The sequence below is a fragment of the Diabrotica undecimpunctata genome, chromosome 8, assembly GCF_040954645.1.
Source record: "Diabrotica undecimpunctata isolate CICGRU chromosome 8, icDiaUnde3, whole genome shotgun sequence".
NCBI classification, from domain to species: Eukaryota; Metazoa; Arthropoda; class Insecta; order Coleoptera; family Chrysomelidae; genus Diabrotica; species Diabrotica undecimpunctata.
The window spans coordinates 56,367,503-56,394,024 of record NC_092810.1 but is presented as its reverse complement, the minus strand read 5'-3'; the positions used below and the strand labels follow the sequence as shown (position 1 = coordinate 56,394,024).

General features: G+C 32.1%; 1 protein-coding gene across 1 annotated transcript in view; it reads right to left on the bottom strand.

Annotated features, from left to right (window-relative positions):
- Positions 1–6,032: 6,032 nt before the first annotated feature.
- Positions 6,033–26,522, bottom strand: part of LOC140447584 (uncharacterized) — a 45,718-nt gene continuing 25,228 nt past the window's right edge. The window contains exons 5-7 of the mRNA XM_072540316.1: positions 21,738–21,899; positions 18,515–18,624; positions 6,033–6,454 (exon numbers count right to left, since the gene is read on the bottom strand). Coding sequence (XP_072396417.1) covers positions 6,048–6,454; positions 18,515–18,624; positions 21,738–21,899 — 679 coding nt within the window. The 3' untranslated portion in view covers positions 6,033–6,047. The remainder of the gene's footprint in view (positions 6,455–18,514; positions 18,625–21,737; positions 21,900–26,522) is intronic.

Sequence of the window (26,522 nt, the reverse complement as noted above, 5' to 3'; positions counted from 1 at the left end):
GTTTTATCGTATTTCTTATCACCTTAAGGTATGTATAAATGACATTTTTTTTAAATAATATACTATTATACTTTTGTCTTATCTTTTAGTAATCTTTTGAATATACCTCTCTTTCTTTTACTATGTAATTAGTCATCAAATTTTAAATTACTTTGCAGCAAATTACTATTACGATATTTCATAATTTTCTTTGTTCTGTTATTGAGAATCAAATCTGAATTTTTTTTAATTTTAAGCTACAGCAAACTTTTATATATAACTTGTTTGGCTTTATTTTTAGAATGGACTAGGAGAAGGAACAAAGGAGACTTCAAGCCCTCATGGAAGAAGAACCGCTTGATATAGAATATGACGACGACGATGACGAGAATGAAGTAAATCCGGAAGTTATTGATGAGAGGTCGGAAGATTCGGAAAGCGAACAAGAACAAGATTTAGAGGAAATAGAAGAAGTTTTACTGAATAATGTACAAGAAGAAAGTGTTTTTAGGGGAAAAGATGGTACAGTGTGGAGAAAGCGTCAAAGAAAAAACAAAAGGGTACGTATGAGCAAGTCTAATTTAGTAAAACAATCATCTGGGCCTAATAGATTTACGAAAAAGTTGAAAGACATTTATGAAATATGGAGATATTTCATTGATGAGGACATGATTTACATAATTGTAGAATCCAATAATAAATATATTGAAAGTATAGCAAGCAATTTCTCTAGGGAGAGGGATGCAAAGCTTACAAATTACATCTGAAATTCGCGCTCTTATAGGCCTTGTATATTTGGCAGGGACATAAAGCCCATCAACTGAATACAGAATACAGAATAACATGCGATGAAATGCTTCCTAGATTTTTGGAGAATTCCCTTGGATAAAATATATTCCAAGCAAATCCTCAAAGTATGGGCTCAAAATTTTTAGTTTATGTGATGCTGAAATGTATTATACCATAAATATGGAGGTTTATGTGGGTCGTCAACCAGATGTACTGTAGACAATTCCCCGAAAGAAGTTGTAAAAAGAATGTGTGCGCCAATAAAGAATTCTGGGCGCAACATGACTCTAGATAATTGGTTCATTAGCATTCCTCTAATAGATGTTTTAAAAAAAGAATTCGAATTGACTGTTGTGGGGACCATAAGAAAGAACAAAAGGGAACTGCCCCCTGAATTACTTTAAGGATCTCGTCCTCTAAAATCAAGTATGTTCGCCTTTAGCGATACATGTACCTTAGTGTCGTATATCCCCAAAAAGAAGAAAGTTGTATTGCTTGTTTCAAGTCTACATGATTACGACGCTATAAATAGAGAAACATTTGAACAATATAAACCAGAAATTCTGACGTTTTATAACAAAACAAAAGGCGGGGTTGACGTCGTTGATCAGCTATGCTCCTCTTATATTGTTTCGCGAAAAACAAGACGTTAGCCCATGGTAATTTTTAACACCATACTAAATATCGCAGGCATTAATTCGCTAGCGATTCATGCAAGTAACAACCTTGCTGATAATAAAATGCTTAGAAGAAAATTTTGGAAGCATTTAGCATTTTCTCTTATGGATGAACATCTACGGGTCCGAGTAACAGTAGACAATTTAAATAGAGATCTAAAGTTACGTATTAAGGCCATATGTAATATTCCTAACACAGACGGCACTCCAACGAATGTAGGAGTACATGGTAGATGCTACTTTTGCGACCGTAAAAAGAACCTAAAAACGACTGTTTCCTGCTGTAAATGTAAAAAGTTTTTACGCAGAGAACATACACGTGCAGTATGCGAAGAGTGCCAAACTGAACTTATTCGGATTAACTAAAAGTTTCCTTTTTTTTTATCGGAGTAGAAAATAGTTTTTTTAATGTTCTGTCAAGTGTTTTTAACATTAGTTTACTTTTTATATTATTTTGTAATATGTTACTCTACTTATTAAATCTTAATAAAATCGTGTTTTACTTAAACTGGTTCCAAATACTTTTATTAACAAAAACTAAGAAGTAAAAGACCAAACGGTCGTTTCGACCGCGCGCGACTACTAATTTTCAAAAATTCCTAGCGACTACTAAAGGGTTAAATTTATTTAAATATATATTTCTTTGTTCCTTATATGAATTTTCATATACTATATATAAACTAAAAATAATTTGATCAAAATCAGAATTTGATATTACATTGAAAAGCAAATCTTCAATACTTACAATATCTTGTTCAACAAAAAATAAATTAGATCTATGGAATTGTAACCTTTCGCGGATCATGGACAAACTGGCCCTATATAGAAGGTTTTCCAAGCTTCTGCTTGAATATGCTGGACGTAACTTCAAGCCCTTTAGTATTAGGTTGGTGTCTCTACATCTTCGTAAAAATTTGATGGAATTTTGACAATGTGCCAGTTTCTTGTAAAGAATTTCCAATCTGCGAAAATTTTGAATAACGCTAGGCCCATAACGGTTTCTTAATATTGTTCTGAAGCTATTTTCTTGTGGCATGTTAAAGTAATTACTATTTAAATGGAAATAAGCCACAATTAAAGGTTAAAGTACGTTTTTGACGTTTCAATTTCCACTTCGGAAATCAAAATCGTTCTCAAAATAATGTAATTTGAGAACGATTTCCTGAAAAATGTATTATATTCTTGCAAAATTTTGGAATACGTTTATTTCGTAGAACAATTTTAAAATTTGTTTTCAAGTCCTCTACAAATAGTTTTTCTTGACTTTTGGTGTAAAATAATTAGGGAAGCAGGAATTCAACAATTTAGAATTTTCCACTGGGTTTCCTATGGCCTGTTTGATGATTCACCACCCTGTATATATATATATATATATATATATATATATATATATATATATATATATATATATATATATATATGTATATATATATATATATATACAGGTTGGTCCTTAAGTAATTGTACAAAAAGAAACAGTAGATTCTACACTTTAAAATATTACGATTTAAGCCAATTTGCTTTAATAAAATATGGATAGTATATATATATATATATATATATATATATATATATATATATATATATATATTTGCATGCATAAATCGAAACTTACAGCAATAAACTAGATGCTCTTTCTATTAATAAATATTTAAAATTAAGAATAAGAATACACAAATTTTTGTGTACATACTTACATTTTCAAAAAAATTACAAAAAAAACAGTTAAATTTTAAAGGTTTAAAGACCAATCATGAAGATTCTATTGGCATTAATATATTAATTATATTAGTTTTTGGTATTTTGTGAATATTAAAAATAATAAAAAAGATGATACGATAAATATAACTAATACATACGTTATGATTGCAATAATAAATATATTTTGATCTAAATATGGTTTAACAAGTTTTACTTATCTTTAAATATTTTTTGTTTTAATATTTGTGCATAGTGTGTATGGACTGTGCTTGTAAAAAAAAAGTGTATAAATATGTGCAATTATAAATATAATTTCAGTGTATGAGGACTGCATTACATAGGGCTGGTTCAAATACAATTAGGAGAAGTAGTAAAGGGTTATACAGATAATAGCAAATTAAGTTTATAAAAAGTCTCACCAATACTTCTGCTGCACGCTGCACACACACTCGCGGTATTTACAGGCTTTCACTCGCGGTTGTTCTTCGTACGGAGAAGCTGTCTTTACCGGTTTCTGAATACGTGTCTCGCGTGTAAAAGAGTATTCGCGTTACTTTTCACGTAACTATAAGCGAGAGAGAGAGAGGGAATGTCTGTTGTTAGCGGCAGTCAACAGTAGTGAGAATAACAATATATGTTGCTAACGATAGTCAACAGGGACGAACGCGTACGTCTGCTGCTAACGATAGTTAACAGGAAAGAGAGGGTTCGTCTGCTGCTAGCAAAACTCAGCAGGTGAGAGAGAGTCTTTTTCGTTCGTTATTTTACAACTTTCTGTATTTCTAAAGGAAAGGGGTTTAAGTGGGAGTAAAAAAAGGTTCAAGTAGGGTAATGATTGTAAAATTGTGGTAGAATGATAGTAATTAATACAGCGAAAAAATGCCATGATTTTTCGCATGTAAAAAATTGAACAGTGCTTATATGTAGTGTTTTCGCTTTCTATCAATATACTGGCCCTTTCACGCCCTAGTAATATAAACGTATTATTTACCAGCACAATAACTTGGTTTAGCAAAGAACTGTGTTTGTCTAATTAACAAAAAAAATTGAAGAATAGCAATATACTTGCCTTTTTCTTCTACTGAAGATGCCTGTCTCCTTATGGTATTGGCGACTGCGTTGATCTATTTTATTAAATTAACTGCCAGCTTGGAGAATGGTAAACAGCATTTGCAGTACCAAGTTTTGGTGTATAGTAATCGATACAGTTTTTTTTTTATAGAAGCAGTCTATTATAAACCGACCGTAGGTCAACAAATTGGCTTATTATACATCTCCTTTCCTTAATAATACCTCTTCCATGATTCTGGAACCCTGTATTAGCTTATATTATAGGAGACTAGGTTGTCTCCAAAAAGTACTTGCCTTCTCTGCTACAGAGTCTACAGCTCAAGTCTCCATGAAACAATCTCATTATATACAGATGTTTCTTGACTGACGCATCTATAGTCAAGAAGCCTGTTATAATTCTAAACTGATTCCAGCATGTTTTCTGCAGTACTTCAGCCTTATTAGAATATATCTGTCCAATATACATTTTGTCACATGTTTAATTAAGTATGCTTCGCCAGTAAGTTATGTTGCCTTCGGATCCGGGCTTTTTTCAACTCGCTGACGATGGTTTTTGTCAGATCCGGCACTGGACTAAACTATTTTGTAGCTAATGCTCTTTTGGCAAGGGCATCGTTTTTTTATTGCCGTATAATCCCTGGTGGCACGGAACTCAGACCAGTATACAACTTTTATGTGTCGCTAGTTTCTCGGGTTCATGTCGTCATTCCCACACTAGCCAAGTGTAGCTTAGGACTTATGCCTGGCTATATGTGTATATATTGATCTGCTTCAGTCCGAAAGCCCTCACGTTGAGTTGAATCTGACTGAAATACAGAGATATACTGTTTTTGTGAAATAAAAATGTTTTAATTTTAAGCTACATAATATTGCTGCACCCGAATTTTTTGCACTTTTAAACCCGTCTGTATACCAGGTATAACCTACTAGTCTGGGTCGAGAGTTTTTTCTGAGTCTAACGTTATTACAATTTAGAATTTCCAAGTCATTCCATATCTTCAGTAAAACTGAATTTCTTATGTTAGAATGGCAGAAGATTTATCCCAGAGTGATTTCTAAGCCCTATATTTATGTTTCCATAGCTTATCTTTTAGTAAAGGATCTCTTACCAGATAAAACAACAATCGGTGGCCATCTTGTAACGCAGCCCTTTACAAAGTCTAGGATGCTGATTTTTAACTAGTCCAATAAGCCAATCTTTTTTTTAAATATATTAGGATTACTTTGGTCGTTTTAAGATCATGAGCAATGCAGTCATCTATGGAAACATCTTCCAGAATTGTCAAAAATCTTGTTTTAATCTTAGGGTCACCCAAATCTGGTCTTTCTTCTATCTGCAACTCGAATATAAAACGAATTTTCTCTCGCCCTTCTTTAGCTCAATATTGGTAAAATTAAAAAACTCGTCAAAATTGGACATTTATTTTTCTATACACAATATTTACTTTTTTTGTGAGCTTTGTTAAGATCTTAGCTATATTAGCGAATCCTTTGACAAATCGTCGGTAATAGGTGCATAAGCCAAAATTTTTAATTTATTTTTTTTTTCCTTTTGGAACTAACTATTCTCAAACTGTGTATACCTTTTTAATATAAGCCACTACACTATTACTGGATACAATATAGAATAAGTGTAAACTAATGTTGTACAATAGGTAACATCATACACTGAAATTACAATTTTTATAAACCAGGAACAGAAAAGTGCGTTTTCTTTATATTTTTACCTGTTGCCTGCAAGTTAATGAAATTTGGAAATATTTACAGTTCTTAGAGATTAGTGAAAACTTGGTAAAAATTAGTAAAAATTAAAAATTCTGCCTATTTATTTTATTTAAAAATACATTTATTATATTGCCAGTCAGAGAAGCCTCTTCCTGGAATACCATTAACAGCACATTTAACAAATCTTGCGGTAATAATAATGTCTTCATGGCTTCCTTTATAATGTGTCGCTTCATATATAAATTCCATTTGCACATCATATGACACTCCTGCTGCTTTAAAACTGAAACTTAGTTCCTTGGGTAAAACTCCATTTTCAGCGTGCTCGTACAGAAGTAAATCAATTTTTTCAACAGGATGAATCCTACCATCTGGATGGTTAACGAATCCCATTTCTAGATGTGACATGGTAATTGGTTGACTTATTAAACCTAAAACGATCTTTGTTTTGTCGGATAAAATAAGAGTGGTATAGATAAAACGATGCATAAGCGACCAGTCTCTTTTAAAACCTAAAAAAAGTAAAAATTACTTCATTAGCACCTTGATTGGCATTATAGAATAAAAACATTTGGATATATTTGGCAATAATTTAGATTTCAAAATAGATAGAACTCAAGTAAGTCTACGGTAATTGATATGACAATTTATTGTCAAAGATGGTCCAGTTATGGTTAAAAAAATTTATGGTATACACCCTTGTATAGTTACGCCAGCCTTGCTACGCCTCTGATCGAACCTTCCCGGTATTCAAAAAAGTACTACTGGTGTTCTGACGCTGGGAAAATTTCACTGGGTTCCTAAAGCGTTTCGAACAGTAAGGCTTACTATACATAAGGGCGATTCGAATTTAATAAGCCAGTCCAAAAAATATATTTTTACGGCTAAATAAACAAATCTTATAAATTAATCGTGTTTTGATGTTAGTGTTAGCAGACATTAAACCAATTAAAATAATATTAAATTGGTGTCAGAAGTGGGATATTTAAATGAATTATGAGGATACAAGACTAAATAATGTAAAAGTGTATGATTTATGACATTAATAATTACAAGATATTTAATTAAAGTATGTCCGAGAAAAGTCTGAATTAGTACAATGACAGAAGAACACCCTGGACGAAGAGTCCAGGTCTTAATCCAGAATGTGTTTGAGAACAAGCCTGTTGCTGTGATTTTGTTGATTTTAATAGTTTTTGGTGAAATCACATCGTTAAAAAACTAAGTTTCTGGTAATACCACATCGTTAGAAAGCAACGGTTCTGGTGATATTTCGCAGTCGCTCAGCGACTGCGAAAGCCGTTCTGATGAGGCCTATTAGGCCGAAATATGTATGAGCGGATGCGCAGGCGCCCTGTACGTGAAATCAAATCTTAACTGTCTTTTCTTTTTCCTTCCTATTTATTGAGGGTCTTTATAAGCATAAAATAACGTTGATCGATGTCTTATTCGCCGCTCTCATATATGAATCAGCTACACAGAACTGTGAGGTGCAGTAAAGTTATAACTGTAAAAAAAGAAGAATATAAAGACAAATTTGACCAGCTCTATCAATTTCATAAAATACATTACATACAAGAAACCAAAGACCAAGGTGCTAGATTTAGGGTAAAATGGAACAAGTACAAAGTTTATGTAAGCACTCTAAGTACAACATATAACAAGAAATACAGCAGTGATTTAGGAATCTAGAGGGTCACATAGCCAGATAAATTAAATGACAAGAATACAATTTTAAGATTGAGCATCGGACTGGAGTTAGCTACGGGAAGTATCCCTCTAGAAAGCCCTATCCAGCAAAGTGTTTCCAGTGATCAACGAAAAATGGACACCTACTAAAATCAGAAGAGAACAAGAGAAAGATACAGTTTTACATAAAATTCAAAAATGAAAAACCGTCGACCATTTTGGCAAGCCGTATTAAACCTATCTGCAGTAGTTAAAATGTATTGGACCCAGTGGGACTCCTTTATCATAGAAAATGGCTTGCTTAAACGAGCACTGGAAAATCATTATATTTCTGATAAGAGAGCAAAGTTGGTGATTCCAAAGGGCAGAATATGCAAAGAACTTCGTTAGTTACATGACAGTCCATCAGGAGGGTATTTCGGTGTAAAGAAAACCCTTCAGAGAATTTAATAAACGTTTTATTGGATGAATAGTTTCGACGATGTAAAGGACTAGTATAAAAGATGTACTAGCTATACCACAAATTAACCCCAAACCAGTCTCGGAGGAGTTAAAAAGTCACTCAAAATGAAATCAGAAACATACTTGATTATCAGACAATGGTAGTGATGAGAAATCATAGAAAAATTAATATTCTTCAGTGCAACTGTCAATCTATTATAGAACAAAAGACTAATTTGCTTAATTGTCTAAAAAGTCATACAATTGATGTCATTCTTCTTAGCAAATCTTGGTTGTCACAAAATAAAAATTTATATATTAAAAGTTTTAATAATGTTAAAGTTGGTCGACGTGACGGCTATGAAGGCATTGCTGTTTTAGTTGTAAACAACATTTTCTTTTCAGATAAAAATTTAAAAAATAATTATTATAATCCAAATATATAGGTTTGCAGTGTTTTTCTAGAACAATTAAAATTATCAATACTATGTGTTTAAAAACCTTCTAAAATATACGTATGGCTCATCCAAAGATTGAGAAAATTTATTTGGCCAAATTAAAGGCAGAGTTTTAATTGGAGGCGTCACTGGAGATGGGGTTGAGTTCAGGATAGTACACAAGGTAATATTCGAGCTGACACTTTAGACAATAGGGGAAAGGGTGGCACATGTGAACAAATTAAAAAAAAGCTTATACCACAAAATGAGATTCATTGTAAAGTATCGGCTTCTTCAATGTAAGATTCACATATTTGTGAGGCTTTGTGTACATTTAAATTTGGCAATAATTAAATTATTTAGGCACATGCATTCAATTCCAAGTAGATTTAATTAGTCCACATGTGCCCCTAAGGGAGGCACATGTGTTACAAGACAATATTTTCTACGGATAACATATGGACGCAGGTTTTGATGGAAATAAAATAATAACATTTTTTTTTAAAGTGCAATTTTTAATATTTATTTAACATAAATATATTGAATTATCCCATATTATACCCATGACAATTAACAGAAACCCTAAAAAAGAAGCTGGATCTTGCTGTTTCAATTTTTTGTTAGGAGCTGACAATTTTCTCCTAATATAAATTGCAGAAATATGACTCTCATCCTTCTGATCTGCAAATACAAAATCTTGTCGCAGCGCCATTTTTAAAAATGACTGTTAGATGTGCAATGTCATAAATAGTTATAGCTTTTCCCGCATGTGTTGACATCCATAAGTTGAATGCTGCACGATAACGACCCTTAAAAGGGCCAAATACATACACATCTAAAGACTGCAAACGATGTGTTGTGTGTGGAGGAAACGTTAAGAGTACTAAACCATTTTCCTTTCAATACAACTGTGTATTATGATTATCCAAAAGTATTAACGCAGGGTTTTCCCTGATTGGTCATCCAACCACTTGAAAGAAGCAATACCAATGCTGCCTTCTGGAGCTCCAGTTAGGTATGACTCTTTAAATCACACTCGTGGGAAGATATACACAGGTGGAATAGCATTTCCAATGGCAATGACTACTCCAACAAACGTCACTTGCTCAACTCTCTCTGCTCCAACTGCTTGTCTCACTTGCTTACAGCCCTTATTTGAGACCACTTTTGGCATTTGCAGAACAGTGTTCACTCCGCTTTCATCTACGTTCACGATTCTATCACTAGTAATGTGTAAATAGTCTCTAGGTTATCAAAAAACATGTCTACGTTAACTTTATTAAAACTGATGTTTCTGGCTTGACTCTTAGACTCCGGTTTTCGCAAAGATAAATTATTGTGACGCTTCTTGAAACCTTTCATTCATTTAATTCCAGCAAAATGATTTTCCGACCATGACTTTGGCACATTTTTTTCAAACTTCAGAGCATGCTTATATGCGAATGTTCGAATTTGAAAGAAGGTTAATCCATACTGTAACTTCGAAGATTGAAGAATATAATTTACAAGGCTGTCCTCTTTGTCATTTAAAAAAATCTGCTGTGTTGTATATTTTGATGAAAACTATATTTCGATTATTTCTGTATCATTAGTATTTTTTTTTGATTCAGTTTTTTAAATCTTTTATGTAATATTCATTTCTTTAATCCATATCTCTCTGCTACGTTTCTGAGTGATCCGGTACCATTTTTTATAGCGCAAATGGCCTGAACTACTACTTTTTCAGGAATATTACTTCTATCAGTTTTTATGATGTAGGTTCTCACCAATATTTCGAACTGTAAGGTAAAAAAAAAAGATATTTTAGGTTGATTTGTTTTGAAAGCACCTATGGGGTACAAGTGGACACTGTCCACTTGTTCCCCTGTATGGTGCCTACATCTGCCCCGTATGCATAGTTTTTCAAAAGTACCGGATATCTGTTTTTAGGTTATGACTAGAACAAAGCTGTAGAAATTTACCTGATATCAAATATTACAATATTCAAAATACGATGCACTTTACAAGAAAATACAGAGGGTAACTAAATAATGCTACAATATCTAAAAACTAGTTATTTACTTTTACAAGACAAAAGTAACACAACCTCGTGACACAAACAAATGCAACTGACATTGAATTTATTTCTTGGCATAGAAGTATATCACCAGTGCCACCAAGGATAGTGAGTTAGGACCACTCGAAAAAAAAATAAAGACGGAAAAAAATCAACTATTCACTTGTGCCACTGTCCACATGTGCTTCTCCTTCCCCTACTAGTCTAATTTTACTCAATGACGGAAGACCAACCAAAATATTCAGACCGAACGAGCGTTCTTCAATGATAGACTTAACATTAGTATCTCCTTATTTAACAAGCTTTACTAAAGTACATCCCAGAGGTACTTTTCAGTGCGTCACAGTTTTTCGATTTCTTTCTAATGCATTAAGTCGGATGTGACGGAGAAAGCGGTAGTTCCGTGATTAAACAGAACTATATTGCAGCGTTAGAATAAGCTTACATACATAAGCGGCTCTTTCCTAACCTACGTTTGATTCGTTGATATTTAGATGTGCGCTTTCTCTAGCCAATCAAATACGCCTATTACTGACAGTTGACGTAAAATTTCGTCCATGCTGGCCATTCTTTCGAAGTGTTCGAACAGCTAGTGACGGCTGTCGTTCAGGTCAGTATTTGTTTTGTATAATTATAATTTTATCAAAGAATATAGACGCTTTATTTTATTTTGTATTTTGTTTTACATAGTATTGTGATTGTGGTTTTATTTGTATTTGTACAAGATGACAAGATATACTGAAAAAGAACAAGTACTAATATTAAAATTGCTGAAATATTTTCAATTGGAAAAGGAAGCTGGACAAACATTATTACCAATTTCTGCTGTTCGTGAAGTAAGTTGAAAATTACTCTGAAAATAAAGTTGTTTTATTTACTGTTTATTTCAGCGTGTTGCTGAGGCGTTAGAAATTTCTTTGCCAACCATAAGGCGATTAGCAAATGAAGGAATACAAAAAGATTCTGATTATAACAATAAAGTAAGCGAATCAGTAGCCACTAGTTGTGAACCTAACTTGATTTTAAATAAATACCAGCATACCATTAGGACTCGTATATACGGAATGTTTAGTAAAGGTAAGTTAAAATCTTTATGTACATATATGTGGCTTGGAATAAAAAGGGCTGGTGTCACAACATGTAAACTCCAGTAATCTGCCATTGTTTGTATTTGGCCACATAGGAACCACCGTTGATTGTAGTTTAAAAGCTTATGACTCAATACGTATCAATATCCTTATAAAAGTTAATATTGGAATATCCCTATGTTTGAAACAATTTGTATGCTAGAAATATTATAAATAACATAAAATAAAATGACACTTAATGCTGCTCGTCCACTCATTGTAGAAGAACCATATGATTGTTGTATTTGTGTTTATTAATAGTAATTAAACTATTTATCCTTATTTTATCTATTTACACCTTTATGTTTTGCAAAAGGTAAAAACCTAAAAGATACAGACATCTGATTTTTTTAAATGAAACTATCTCATGTCCTTACTATAGAAATGATATTAACCTAAAATCCAGAAAAATGGACATCCGCCCTTTTTATTCCAAGTCACAGATAATATATAATTAATAATAATATATGTAGTTAAAATATTTTATCATATTTCTGTTATGTAGAAAGGCAGGAGCAACTAACTTTTCAGATACATTTTTTTTTTAAAATTGTTACTGACAACTAGTTACATAATATATAAAATATATAGAAGTGAAAAGTGATTATAAAAAGAATACTACTGATATAAGTACCAAACTTCTGTGGTAAATTGGTAAACTTACAATATTGTAATAAAGATTTAAGAGTCCTCTTTGCCTTTTTGCTGAAGTTTGTCCATTTACATCATACATTTTAGGAAAATATATAGATATATTTTTATAACTCTTACACTTTGAATTATTCAAATGTGCTTACTACGATTTATGAACGGAATACTGTTTGTTGCATATACCATTTAAATAGATAAATTCCAAATGTTACAATTAATATGTTACTTTACATTCCAAATATTGTTTCTAGAAGAATCACTATAGTGTCTTATTAATTTTACTTTGTTCGTTTTAGGTGAGCATGTAACTCTCTATACACTAAAACAAAAGCTCGAGGAAGTGGATGAGGTTAAAATTTCAATTTCTGCACTTCAGCGAGTTTTAAAAGTATTAAAATTCAGATGGGTGAATTGTAATATTTCAAACAGGAAGTATTTAATGGAGCAAACACATGTTACATTAAAGAGACTCCAGTTCTTAAAAGCGCACAAAGAGAATGAAATGGATGGATACCCGTTTTTTTTTCGCAACAAACGTGAAAACCATAATCATATCCAGTGGAACCAGTTATCATCCAATTCTTATATCCAAATCTGACTGGCACCTCTCTAATTAATGTTTTGTTAGGTTATGACCGAAATATTTCACCATGAATTGGTCTAAGGATATATCTTTAAGGAAACTCTCCACTGGCAGTATTTTTCTATAATTTTCTATTACACTGATATTCAAATTCTACTTTTCAGTGTTTTCAATAAACTATTATTATTACGCATTAGTGAGTAAATAGTTTTTATGATTAGAATTACATTTTATTTATGTAATTAATTTTTAAGTTACCTAATAAATTTTTGAAAACAGTCTTTTTTGTGTTACTTATACTATGGCCAAAAAGCAGTAGTGAGAATAGAAGACATAACATCAGAAGAAATAGAAGTACAAAGAGTTATTCCACAAGGGTGTATACATACACCAGTATTATTTAATATATATACTTGGAAGACATATTAAGTAAGGCAATGGATTAACGAAACGTAGACATTAGAATTAATGACATAATCATTAATAACCTGAGATACGATGATGATACAGTTCTTTTAGCCGAATCACATGAAGACCTACAGATACTTCTTAATTAGGTGACCGCAGTAAGCGAAGAAGAATATGGACCATCACTCAACAGAGCAAGAAATATATGATAATAACAAAGACAACTCAGGACATTCGTGAGATATATGTACAGAATCAGCCTATTGAAATAGTAAGAGAATTCAAATACCTAGATACAACTATTAATGAAAACAATGACAGCTCTCAACAAATACGAATCAGAATCAAACAGGTCAGAAGCGCATTTTCAAGAATACAGAGGCTTTTCTGCTGTAGAAACTTAAACCTTAAGATAAAAATACGACTGCTGAGGTGCAACGTGCTATCCGTATTATAATACGGGATGGAAGCGTGGACACTGAAGAAAATTGCTGTGAGACTGAAGACAAAATCCGGAAAAAAAGATCCATAGGAAGGAGACGTAACTCATGTAATAACGACTTATTTAGAGCCGCTGTCTCAAAATTAAAAATCGCTGTGATGGTTTCTAACTTTCGACGCGCAGACAGCCCCTTGAGAAGAAGAAGATACAAAAATTCAATAAAATTTTGTCGTCAATTTTAAATGTTTCCATATTTATAAATTTAATAAATAATATTGTTTACTTTTTATTTATATACGGGATTAACCCCTGTTGCTAAGTACGATCCTGGCATCTGTCAGATTCTTCAATAATTATATGAAATAATTCTCGACACACCTAATTCATTCTATGACGTCATAATTAATGACGCACTGAAAAGTACCTCTGGGATGTTCTATACCTTGAATCCTCTAGCTAACTCACTAGTTACAATCGACATCCCATCCAAATCACCATGGATCTAACATTACTAAGAAAAATTATTTCAACCAAAATCTGGTCTTCCTGTATATTGGGACAAATGTAAAAATTTAATATCTTGTCGAAAGAAAGCTTTTATATATAATAACGGATTTATTACGGCTGTCGCCGCTTTTCCGCTCCCAATTTCCATCTTTTTATGTCATATGCAGTTGTCTTTTCTAAGTCTCTTGCCGCCATTGTTTCATCAATATTGTTGCGCCAACTTCTCCGTGGTCGTCCTCTCTTTCTTCTTTTAGGGGGATCCATTCCAGTACTTTTCTAGGCCATCTGTACTCTGACATTCTTTTAACATGTCCTTTAAGAAAGCTTTTCCAGAGTACAATATTGTCACAAATCTAAAAATTTTCTGAAATTTAAACACATCCAAGCTAAATGCAAAATTGTTTTTACGAAAAAACAAGAAACATCATGGATCAACTTTGTAAATAATATAAATAACATCGCTTAATAAAATATGGAATTTTTTTGATAAAATGGCCAACAAAAATTATTATTTAAAAACACAACCAATTCCAACAGAGCTAATAGAAGAGTTACTTGACAAGTTTGCTCACCATACGTTCAAGACCAATTAAAACACGTAACAATATGCAATTCTAGTAAATTTAAATTACTAGAAAATCCGATAAGCATCGAAGAACTGAATGCAGCTATTAAAATATCACAATTTACTACATCCGGGAAAGATTATATCACTTATTCGATAATTACCCATCTTCCCGATAAGACTAAAAATCGTTTCATAAAATTATTTAATGATTGGCTTCTGGAAGGAAATTATATTGACAAAATGAAAGAAATAATTGTGTCTTTTTATCAAACCCATCACAGACAACTCTCTCATCGTCTTATCGACCCATTTTCTACTGTCTTGTATAACAAAAACTTTTGTTAGACTAAAACAGGACATGGTGCACTGGGTGTACATCATGGTGATTAAATTGTCAATTACCTATGTATTGACGATATAGTGGACTAAGACACTTCCAACAGCTGCAAAAGCCAAACTCAGCAAGGTGAAAAGACTTGTGTGTATGGGGATAACAGATGCCATGCGTACTACTCCAACAAGCAGCTATGAAGACTCCACTAGGCCTGCCTCCCTTGCATTTGATTATATAAGAAGAAGCAAGATTGATAGCCAACAAATACAACAATCACTGAAACTATACAATGAAGAGAGAGGGCATATAAGTATCACAAGGACTAAGACAAAGGACATTTTTAATGAGAAACGAGATCAAATGACAAGCAATATACAATTTTAAGAATTCATATAGGGTGTCTATTCCAGACAGGAATGTATGGGGAAACAAGGAGTATAATAACCAACAGGGTAAGATTTGGTATACAGATGAATACAAAACTCTAGAGGGTGTGGGGGCAGAAATATACTCCAATATTCCAAGAACTAGCGAAAGCTTTGTTTGGGGAGGAATTGCATCATTTTTCAAGCGGAAATTTATGCGATACTGCAATGTATCGAAGAAAATAATGGTAGAGATCTCGAAAAAGATCATATCCATGTATTTTATTTTATAACAGTTACGCGGCACTAAAGGTGCTGACGTGTCAGGAAGTGACGTCTATGCTGGTGTGGAACTGAATAAAAAAACTGAATGAACTGGGAGACCAGAAAAAAATTAAGCTTGTCTGAGTACCAGGACAGCAGGTCATCGAAGGTAATGAAAAAACAGATCAACTTGTAAATAGAGGGTCGGACGAATCAAACGAACCGACTGTAAAACTGGGAATACCAGAGGCTGCAGTTCGTACGGCTGTAGAGTACTGGATCATAGAAAGTCATAAGCAATACTGGGAAAAAATCCTAAAACAAACACATGGAAGAATCTTCATTAACAGACCATGTTGTATAAAAATAACAGAACAACTGTTTAAATAGGCCTTTACAATGGAGACCTTAACTGCAGACTATTTAATTAGGAACTAGAAACTGTAAAACATGTATTATGCAACTTGGCCATAATACATGTTTTACAGTACCCAAAAAACTACTATATGGGAAATATATATATATATATATATATATATATATATATATATATATATATATATATATATATATATATATAATGATCTATATTTATATATATTTATATATATTTCCCATATAGCTTTATCAGTTCTCTAAAATACAAGAGATGACATAGAGTTTATAAGAAATACAGATGTTAATAGTTTATAACTTACAACTCAATATGTAGTATATTATCGATGTTATTATATATGTATAGTAAACTTTACTTATTATTTAAAACAATTTAACAAAAAAAAACAAAAAACACACAAACTCTGCAGAAAATAATGTTCATATTCATAGATACGAAGATTTAAAAATTTTTAAACGGACATTTGGATTTATTTAGAGATGTTTCTCCACTGAAGACAAGCAAAGCACTGATTTATTGTAATCCATTGCAATCTATGCAAACGACGCCGACGTGACACGATACCGAAAATTTTTTAAGGGCTATATGTCACCAAATTCCAAGGTTTGAGACAATTATGAACTTCTACGGGGATCATTGAATGATTAATTGGACGGGTAGATCTGTATGGCGGAAATATTTGATATATTTTTTTAATAATTTATGTTTTAATGAAACTTGGAAGTATGGGATGATTGTGTTATTATTTTGAATGGAAACTAAGCCACATTTTAACTGAAGAATAATTGGTATTATTTATTTCGTAAGATGAGAGAGTGGTAAACCTGGCTCAAATTGTCGATGTCGGTTCTTTTGTTTATTGCAGATGGGTTCTTGAGGATCTCACACATTTCAATAAATGAGCGTTTACGATGGTTATTTTGTTTCGCCAGTATTTTGGTATTTGTGAAGTCAATGTGATGTTTGGTGGAAATTGCGTGTTGTGCAAGGGCACAAGAGGGTTTGGAAAGTCTAATGTCGCTTTTGTGTGAAGTTATACGCTCTAAAAGCGACCGACTTGTCTGGCCAATGTAGCAGGAGTTTGAGGAGGCAGGAGCATTCTGAACAGGGTAGCTGATAGACAACATTAGTGTGCTCTAACGAGCTTAGTGAAGTTGTAGACATTGCCTTTGTCGCTGGTTATTACCATCAGGGCAGGGTGTTCTTTAAGGTATGTGGACGTTTTCTTATAGACATCGTCTAACATATCCAAGCTGGCATAGGGAGGTTTATGAGGTTATTATATTCAATGACCCCCGTAGAAGTTCATAATTGTCTCAAACCTTGGAATTTGGTGACATATGGCCCTTAAAAAATTTTTGGTATCGTGTCACATCGTTTGCATAGATTGCAATGGATTGCAATAAATCAGTGCTTTGCTTGTCTTCAGTGGAGAACCATCTATAAATGAAGCCAAATGTCCGTTTAAAATTTTTTAAATCTTTGTATGTACGAATGTGAACATTAATTTCTGCAGAGTTTGTGTGTTTTTTGTTTTTTTTTGTTAAGTTGTTTTAAATAATGAGTAAAGTTCACAGTACATACATAATAACATCGATATTATACTACATATTTAGTTGTAAGTTATAAACTATTAACATCTGTATTTCTTATAAACTCTATGTCATCTGTTGTATTTTAAAGAACTGATAAAGCTTTAGAAATATAAAGCGAAACGTCTTCGATAAACTTATGAAGTAGTTGACTTCTTTTTTTATTTGCCAACCCGAATGACGGATTAAACCTCTGAATTCACTAGTTAATAACTTTATAAATACAAATTGACGGTCGTAGTCCTTACAATATGTATATATATATATATATATATATATATAAGAAAAAGATTAAAGGTACAAGGTATCGACTCATAGCTCGCGACAAAGAAAAAATATGTAATACAATATTATTTGTTTACGACGGATTTATATTGATCCTTTCCCAAGTTAATATGCTCCTTCTAACTTGGCTGTACCGTACTGAAGACGACCAATAGTCAGAAATACGTATATACTGTTGCCTTCCATCCTATACACATATTTTATTATATTTTTTTCCTTGTTGTGAGCTATGCCGATACCTTCTACCTTTATTTTACTAGTAACCTGCATTATACTATTTCTTGTCGTTTAAAACGTTATAAACCTTTGGCATTCCTTTCCTCAGGTAGCTTAGTGACCTTACTCTATGCTTTATACACTTGTTGAATAGTACGTAGGTATTAACAAGCGAACAAAATTTACCAATAAAACAATGTTAATATTTACCAAAACTGTGATCTCTAAATGAACCCCAATTTACAATTGGAAATGCTTCTCCATCTATTTCTAACGTTCCGTTTACATAACCCATTTGTTCATAATGACGTTGATGTACTCTAAAAAAAATATGAGAATTATTAAGGGATGCAGAAATAACAGAGAAAAAAAACTGAATTTTATAAAGTACTCTACAATACGATCAAGGATTTGTTAAATGTGTTGGTTAGCTTTTATTATAACTTATTTCAATAAAGCATATTTGAGTAAGGCGCCGATATCGAATAAGCATAGATGCTTTTTGATCGATCCTGACAAATTGTAAAATTCACATAGTAATAACAATCGTAAAATTCTTGTACTGCACCACCATACAGTGTTATAGTGTTAGTTTATTGTGAATCGAAGAAATGAGATCTGTGAGTACATATTTTATTATTAATAAAGTAATCCACGATCACAGTATCTAAGAAACACAGTACATAAATTATACCAGCCATTTATCGACACCAGTTTATATCATCAAAGGTAATTAAAAAAAATGAAATTTGATGTCACTGAGAATAACGATGAATTATCTCAATCTACTTCGCAATCACCTTTATTTTAATCAGCTGCAGTCACTAAAACCAATCTATCTATCCAAACTACAAGCAAAAGTTTTTAATTCTCTCATAAATGTCAAATTAGAAGAACATTTGTAAGCGAAAGGCACTCTAGTTAGTCCAAAACATATTCTATTTTCATCAAGAATCATCAACAATCGTATCTGTATTTATTTCTCAAGCAAACAAATCCTAAGTGAATTTTTTTTCAAACAATGGAGGTTTCATTACTGTAAACAATATACAAATTCAAGTCCGTAGACTAATTAGTCCAAGTGAAAGACGCTTAATATCCAACGTATCTCCCACTATCCCGCATAAGATAATAGAGAAAGAACTTTTATATTTAGGGCTAAAACTAACTTTATCAATGTCATTTTTGCGAATTGGAACCAACAATCCTCAATACAAACATGTGGTACTTAGTTTCCAACAACATATATACATATAGCTACAATTCCAATTACCGATTTATTGTTATAACGTAGGATAACATTAGCAATCGAATTTTTTAACGCTAGACAATGTATGTTTCCATTGCAAACAAAATGGCCACATTTCAAGTAGTTACTCAGTAACTGTAAATTACTCAGATACAGCTATCCCAACTACTACATATTCAAACAGAAATGAATCTACTGCAGTATCTTCAGAAGTAACGAGTAATTACGAAAAATTACCTCTACAAATATGTCAAATACCTCAACGTCATCTTCAAAAACATCATCTACCACCCACTTAATAACGCACAGTTATTATCATACGCAAAATACATCAACTACAGTTAATGCAATATAAGTACTATCCAAAACAAATATTACCACTTCACAAACCACATCATCCCACATATCTTTATCTTCCAATCTACACAATATTTCCAGCTCTGTTAATGAAAATAAAGATTGTCCAACACCACAATAATTTAGCATATCCAACGAAGAAAATACATTAAAATCATCCTCCACACGAACTATATCTGAAGCAATAACACCCCTATTAAGACATCAGCTAGTGACAATGTATTTTCAAATGTAATCCAGAGACAAAAAAGAATAAAAACAAAAACATCTATTGTGTCTTTAGAAACCGTAATGCAACGAATTAAAGAATTATTCTATCCCAAACAAAAAATATTTACCTTCGAAAAAACAGTTGATTTATTTTAAAATATTGACAGATATTAAATCCATTCTTGTATATCCGAGCGTCGACCATCCAATCCGAATGATGGACGTCTAACCAGATTTATTATACATAATGGTACAACATCGGTAATCGATCTATCGATTTGTGACCCAAGTTTTTCAATCGCTCTTAACTGGGATCCTCTACCCTTTTTATAAGGGAGCAACCATTACCCAATAAAACATATCTATATGTTCTGATAACATTACCTCTGAGTACCAACCAGTCCAAAAATGGAACCTGAAAAACGCTAATTGGAATAAATACGCTGAGGCCAGAGAAATAAACATATAATCTAAAAAAAAACTAATCTAAAATATTAAGGAAACATAGACCTCTACCATGGTGGAACACAGAATGTCCAAACGCAGTCAAACAATATAAAGTATTTTTCAACAAAATGAAAAAACATAACAACGCAACTAACATCATTAAAAACAAAAAACAAAGGGCATATGTTAGATATATAACAAAAACTGCTCGAAAACCAACTGGAGCAAATTTGTCTCAAATATAAATATAGTTTAACACTTATTATTATTATTAAAATTATATTAAAATATATTATTATTAAAAATATAACACATATTTTTAACACAATATTCATAAAATATCAGGAAAAACAAATTTTATCAAGTACCTTTTATTACTTATAATACTAATGTAATAACAAACCCCAATGAAATAGTCAATGCTTTTGCTACATATTTCGAAACAAACTCCAGCAATAGCAACTATTCCGAAGAGTTTTTACTACACAAAATCAACACAGAAAAACAACAGCTTAATTGTGAAGATAAAGATAATAGTTATATCTATATTCCTTTAACCTTATATGAACTTAACTTTGCCCTTAATAGTTCTTCATAAATAAATAATATAATAAATATATTATATTATTTAAAAACTAAATAATAAATATAATTAATAGTTCACAAATGTTCCTCATAAAAACGTTTTATAATGCATTTATACAAATTAAATGAACTAAATGAAATGATTAATACAAATGATTAATTATTATTTATTAATAAATGAAATACAAATGAAATGATTAATAGAAATCTTTTTATATTATTTCTACGCGTATAAATAAAATATTTCTAGTGGCTGTAATGCCAGTGTACTCGGCAAAGTGATTCAAAAAAAGAACATACCTACCACCTAAATATTTCGTGTTGGTACCATGTGACCTTACGGGCTATGACGCGAATGACGTGCAAAGGTAAGTAAATTAGATGAAGTATATAGCGCGTTTCTATAGCAGCGTTATTATATGATTAATAGTTTTTGGATTTATGTTACTTAATACTAAGGATAATTTTTTCTTGGGGTAACGAAATTAAACCGGGAGACTTACTTATCCTTTTAGTTCTAGCGAGTAAAGTTTGTCATATCAATTTTATTTTAAATAAGATGATTAATACAATGGGAATACTTACTTCTTTAAATTTTGAAACAATTGCTCGGACCACTCTTCAGTTGCTAAACTTCTGGCTAGAGTTGATATAGGTACATCAACTTCAAGAAAGAACCAGTCGTAATCACTTGTCCAATCAGCTTCAAAATTCACATGTACACGTTTTTGGGGATTATCCTGAAATCTAAAGGTAAACAAAAATAAATAGAGACTCTCTTAATTGGAGGAAAAACGGGAAGCCCTACATATTTAGATTAAAAGAAAACTATTTTATATAAATATGAAAGCTCTAAATCGTCACAGTAATCTATTCAACATTATTTATAAGAGAGTTTTATTAAATACCATAATATTGAATATTACAATAATGAAATATTTTTACTTTACTTTACTTAATCAATAGAACCATTTGTACCTTCCGGTGTTGGATCGTTTATAATACAATTCATTAAATAACAATATTTTACAATCTTCTGAGGTGTCCTAGCTCTTAACGAACTTTCTCCGTTCCTTCCTATTGGATGCCATCTGTGTTGCTTCCTCACTTCACTGTAGGTCTGTCTATATATTGTTTTATATATTGTCATCTTGGTCTTTGTTGATATTTCTTTGTTATTAAGGAATCCTCTATTTAGTGCTTGGAATAGTTTTCCATTCTGTTGTTAAGATCGTCCTCGATATCTCCTTTGTTGTTGATTACTGTTCCTAAGTATTTGTATAAATTTGTCTGTCGTATTTTTTGTTGGTCTATCATTACTTTTTTTGATCTTTCGTCCCTTGTTTCCTTGATATTTTCTTTATCTGAGTCTTCTCTTTGTATACATTTAAGTTATATTTGCTTGCTTCTAGTTCCATTTCTCTAAGTTGTATTTCAGTTTTTCTGCTGTTTCCGCAGTTAATACTATGTCTTTAAAGTCTAAAGTACAAAAAATTAACAGTTTGATAGAAAATTTGTTTTATTCTCTGCTTAATAAATTTTTTTTTTTTCCTTTTTCTTTTTCGTTAGGTTTATGACCTTGCCATCTCTATGGTGCCCTTCTAATACTATGTCGTCTGCAAATATACACATCTTAGCGTTTATCATTTGCATTCTGTTCCAACCGATGCAGTATTTTTTAAATGTTTCTTTCTTTCACTATCTTTCACGACATTCTTTCACTATCTCATCTATTACATTTATGAATAGCACTGGGCTGATACTTCCCCCTTGTCTAACTCCTTGAGTTGTTTCAAATGGTTCTGACTTTATATTTAACATTCTTACTGTATTTGTTGTTTTCATGTATATACTCTTTGTTGCTTTTATCAGTTCTTCACTTACTTGATTCTTCTTTGGGCTTTCCCATATATCTTTTCTTTTGACTGATGAGTCGAATGCTTTTTCCATGTCTATAAAGCTCAGATATATTTCTCTATTTTTCTTTAAGGCTTTTTATATTACTTGAATGGTGAATATATGGTGAATATATGGTCTTGTGTGTTGTGTTTTTTCCTGAATCCACTTTGTAAGTCCTCTAATTTATGTTCTATTTATTTTCGGATTTTCCTTTCTATTATTGTTTCGTATACTTTTGCTGCTACATATAGTAGTGATATACCTCTATAGTTCTTACAGTCTCTTGTGTTTCCTTTCTTGTATATAGGTATAATTACTGCATTTGTCCATTCTCTCGGTATTACTTTTCTCTTCCATATTAGATTATATATGTATAAAAATTCTTCTTTTGCTTTTACTCCTGTATATTTCATCATTTCTGGTGCTACTTCATCTTTCCAATCTTTATCTTTCTTATTGGTTCTTCTAATTCTTCTTTTTCTATAGTTTCTGGATTTTCCGTGTTTCTCATGGCTACTCTCTTGATGTGGCTTTCCTTCTCCATTGTATTCGCTTGATTTCCATTCAGTATCTGCTGGAAATGTTCCCTCCATCTTTCCATTATTGTTTTATTGTCGTTTATTATTGCTCCTTCCTTGTTCATTATTTGTTTCAGTTTCGTTTCTTTGTTGCTTCTTAGGTTTTTGAGTGCTCTATAAAATAATTTTACGTTTTCTGTGCTGTTTTCTTCCATTTTTTTCTCCGAATTTTTCCCAACTATTTTTTTTTTCTCTTACTTAACTATCTCTTTAACTTTTGTTCTTTGTGTCTTATAATTTTCATATTTTTGTTGTGTTTTGTCTTGTATGTATTCTTTCCATAATTTCTTCTTATCTTTTATTTCTCTTTTTTCTTCATCGTTCCACCAAGGTTTTCGTTTCCCTCTGTTGTTATTTCTTGTAGTTCCACACATTGATTTAGCTGTTTTTATCATCGCATTTTTAAATTTTCCCCATTCTTCTTCTATTGTTTCTGTTATTTCATGTTTATTGTCCATCTCTTTCTCTAGCAATTCTGAGTATCTTATTTTCGTTGTTTCTTCCATTAGTTTATAAATTTTTATTATTTCTTTGTATTTTCTGTTTATGTTCTCATTTCTTTTTATTTCTTTCCTTTTACTATTGAATGTAGTTTCTAGTAGATAGTGGTCACTACCAATTTAATAACTTCTTTTCACCCTTACATCTCTTATCCAGTTATTCTCTGCATATACCACATTAATACTGTGAGAGTAATGATGGAACAATTGGAACAATGGAACACTACATGGTTTTTGTTGACTTCGAGCGTGCCTTTGACAGCTTATCTCATGCTGTTTTATGGAAAATTTTAGAGCTAAGGAACATCCCGCATGAAATAATTTCCATTATAAAGTCACTGTATACTGAGGCGAAATGCAGCGTGACACACATTGGAATCAACAGCGACGAATTTAACATACTGGAGTCAGACAGGGAAACGTGTTTTCTCCGTTTCTTTTTAACATAGCAGTAGACTATGTTCTCTTTAAACTATACTCCGACATAGAGGAATGTAGTGGACGTTAACCACACGCCTAAGCGATCTGAAATACGCCGACGATATCTGTCTGTTAGGACAAAGGTTCCAAGATGTGGCTGATCAATTGGAAATACTTTCCACTGAAGCCAATAAAATAAGTATGAAAATCAATATCAGCAAAAGCAAATCCATGAGAGTAAATGTAGGAATCAACATGCTATTTACTATCAACAACATGCAGATTGAAAATGTGAAAAACTTTACGTATCTTGAAAGTGTCATAACAGAAAGCGGAGGTATAGAGGACGATATTCGTATAAGGATACGAAAAGCTCAACAAGCATTCAGCATGCTCAACCCTATTTGGAGATCTGGCGAGTATACTATAAAGACAAAGATCCGCATATTCCAGTCAAATGTCATGTCTGTTCTACTTTACGGATGTAAAACCGAGAAAGTGACAAAAACCCTTATAGATAAACTGTAGGTCTTTATTAATAAATGTCTACAACGAATTGTTCAAATTTTCTGGCCCAACATCATCAGAAATTAAGATCTACTACACCTGATCGAACAAAAAAGATTGCTATAGAGTGGAATCCCCAAGGAAGAAGAAAAAGAGGTCGCCCAGTACAAACTTAAATAAGATCCATTATAGACGAGATGAGAGGTCAAGGAAAGTTTCGGAATGAGGTGAAGGTTTTAGCGCAAAATAGAACCCGATGGCGCGTTTTCACTGAAGCTATATGCTCCACTTAGGAGTTTAAGAATCTTATATCTTATATATATATTTACATATAAATATTACAATATTACAATATTACAATAATGTAAATTAACAAAACAATTTACGTTTACTATACAAGGTAGTTCAAAAGTGACTAAATAGCATTGAGTAGCATTTACTTTTTCAGACCTCTATTTTCCCAGTGGATAGGGTCTATCCAAAGATATTAATGGATAACCATCGTAATGAGCTCGATATGGTGTGACAACTTAGTCTATTTTACTTCATTACATAAAGAGAAGACATTGCCTGAAGCAAGGTTATTGACGATCTTAGCATTCACATACGAAACAGTTTTGAAATCACCGGTTTTCAGGAACAATGCTTTTTCTGTGTTTTCCATAACCTGAAAAGTCTTTGTTGTGATAATCACTAATCTATCGGTATTTTAAAATTTAATAACCTGCCAAATTCCCAAACAAAAGCATAAGAATAATTAGATTGTGGTTTAAATAATTATTTAATACAATCTTAATGCTTCAGTTTGTGAACAATTTTCCTAATAATAAACCCACACATATAAAAAAGGATCTTCTTCATTTTATTGCGCCGTCTTCTTTCGAAGGTTGGCGATCCAAATGGCAATTGTAGATTTAAAAACTGCTGCACGAAAGATTTCTGTGGCTGGACGGTCAAACCATCGCCTCAGGTTTTTCAGCCACGAGTTCTGGCGTCTTCCAACTGATCTTTTGCCCTGCACTTTACCTTTCAATATAATTTAAAGTAATTCATATCTTTCATCCCTCAATACATGACCCAAGTATTGTATTTTTCTCTCTTTGATTATGCTGAGTAATTCTTTTTGTTTACTCATGCGTCGAAGTACATCACACCATTGGTAACTTTTTGTATCCATGGAATTCTCAGCATATGTCTGCATATATACATTTCAAAGGCATACAACCCTTTAATTAAGATTTCTTATCTCCTACCAACAGGATGCTCAACTCTTGCGGAAGCATATCCATGTCAGTTTCTATTTCATTATCTTCAAAGTATATTTTTTTACCTTCTTCACCCTGTAGCTTATTAAGACAGTTACTGCATTAGGGCCATCACTTTTAGAGGGTGATTAGATGTCATTTTTCAATTAATAATATTGAAGGTGGTAATCAGATCTCAAATTAATAAATATGCTTTGATAC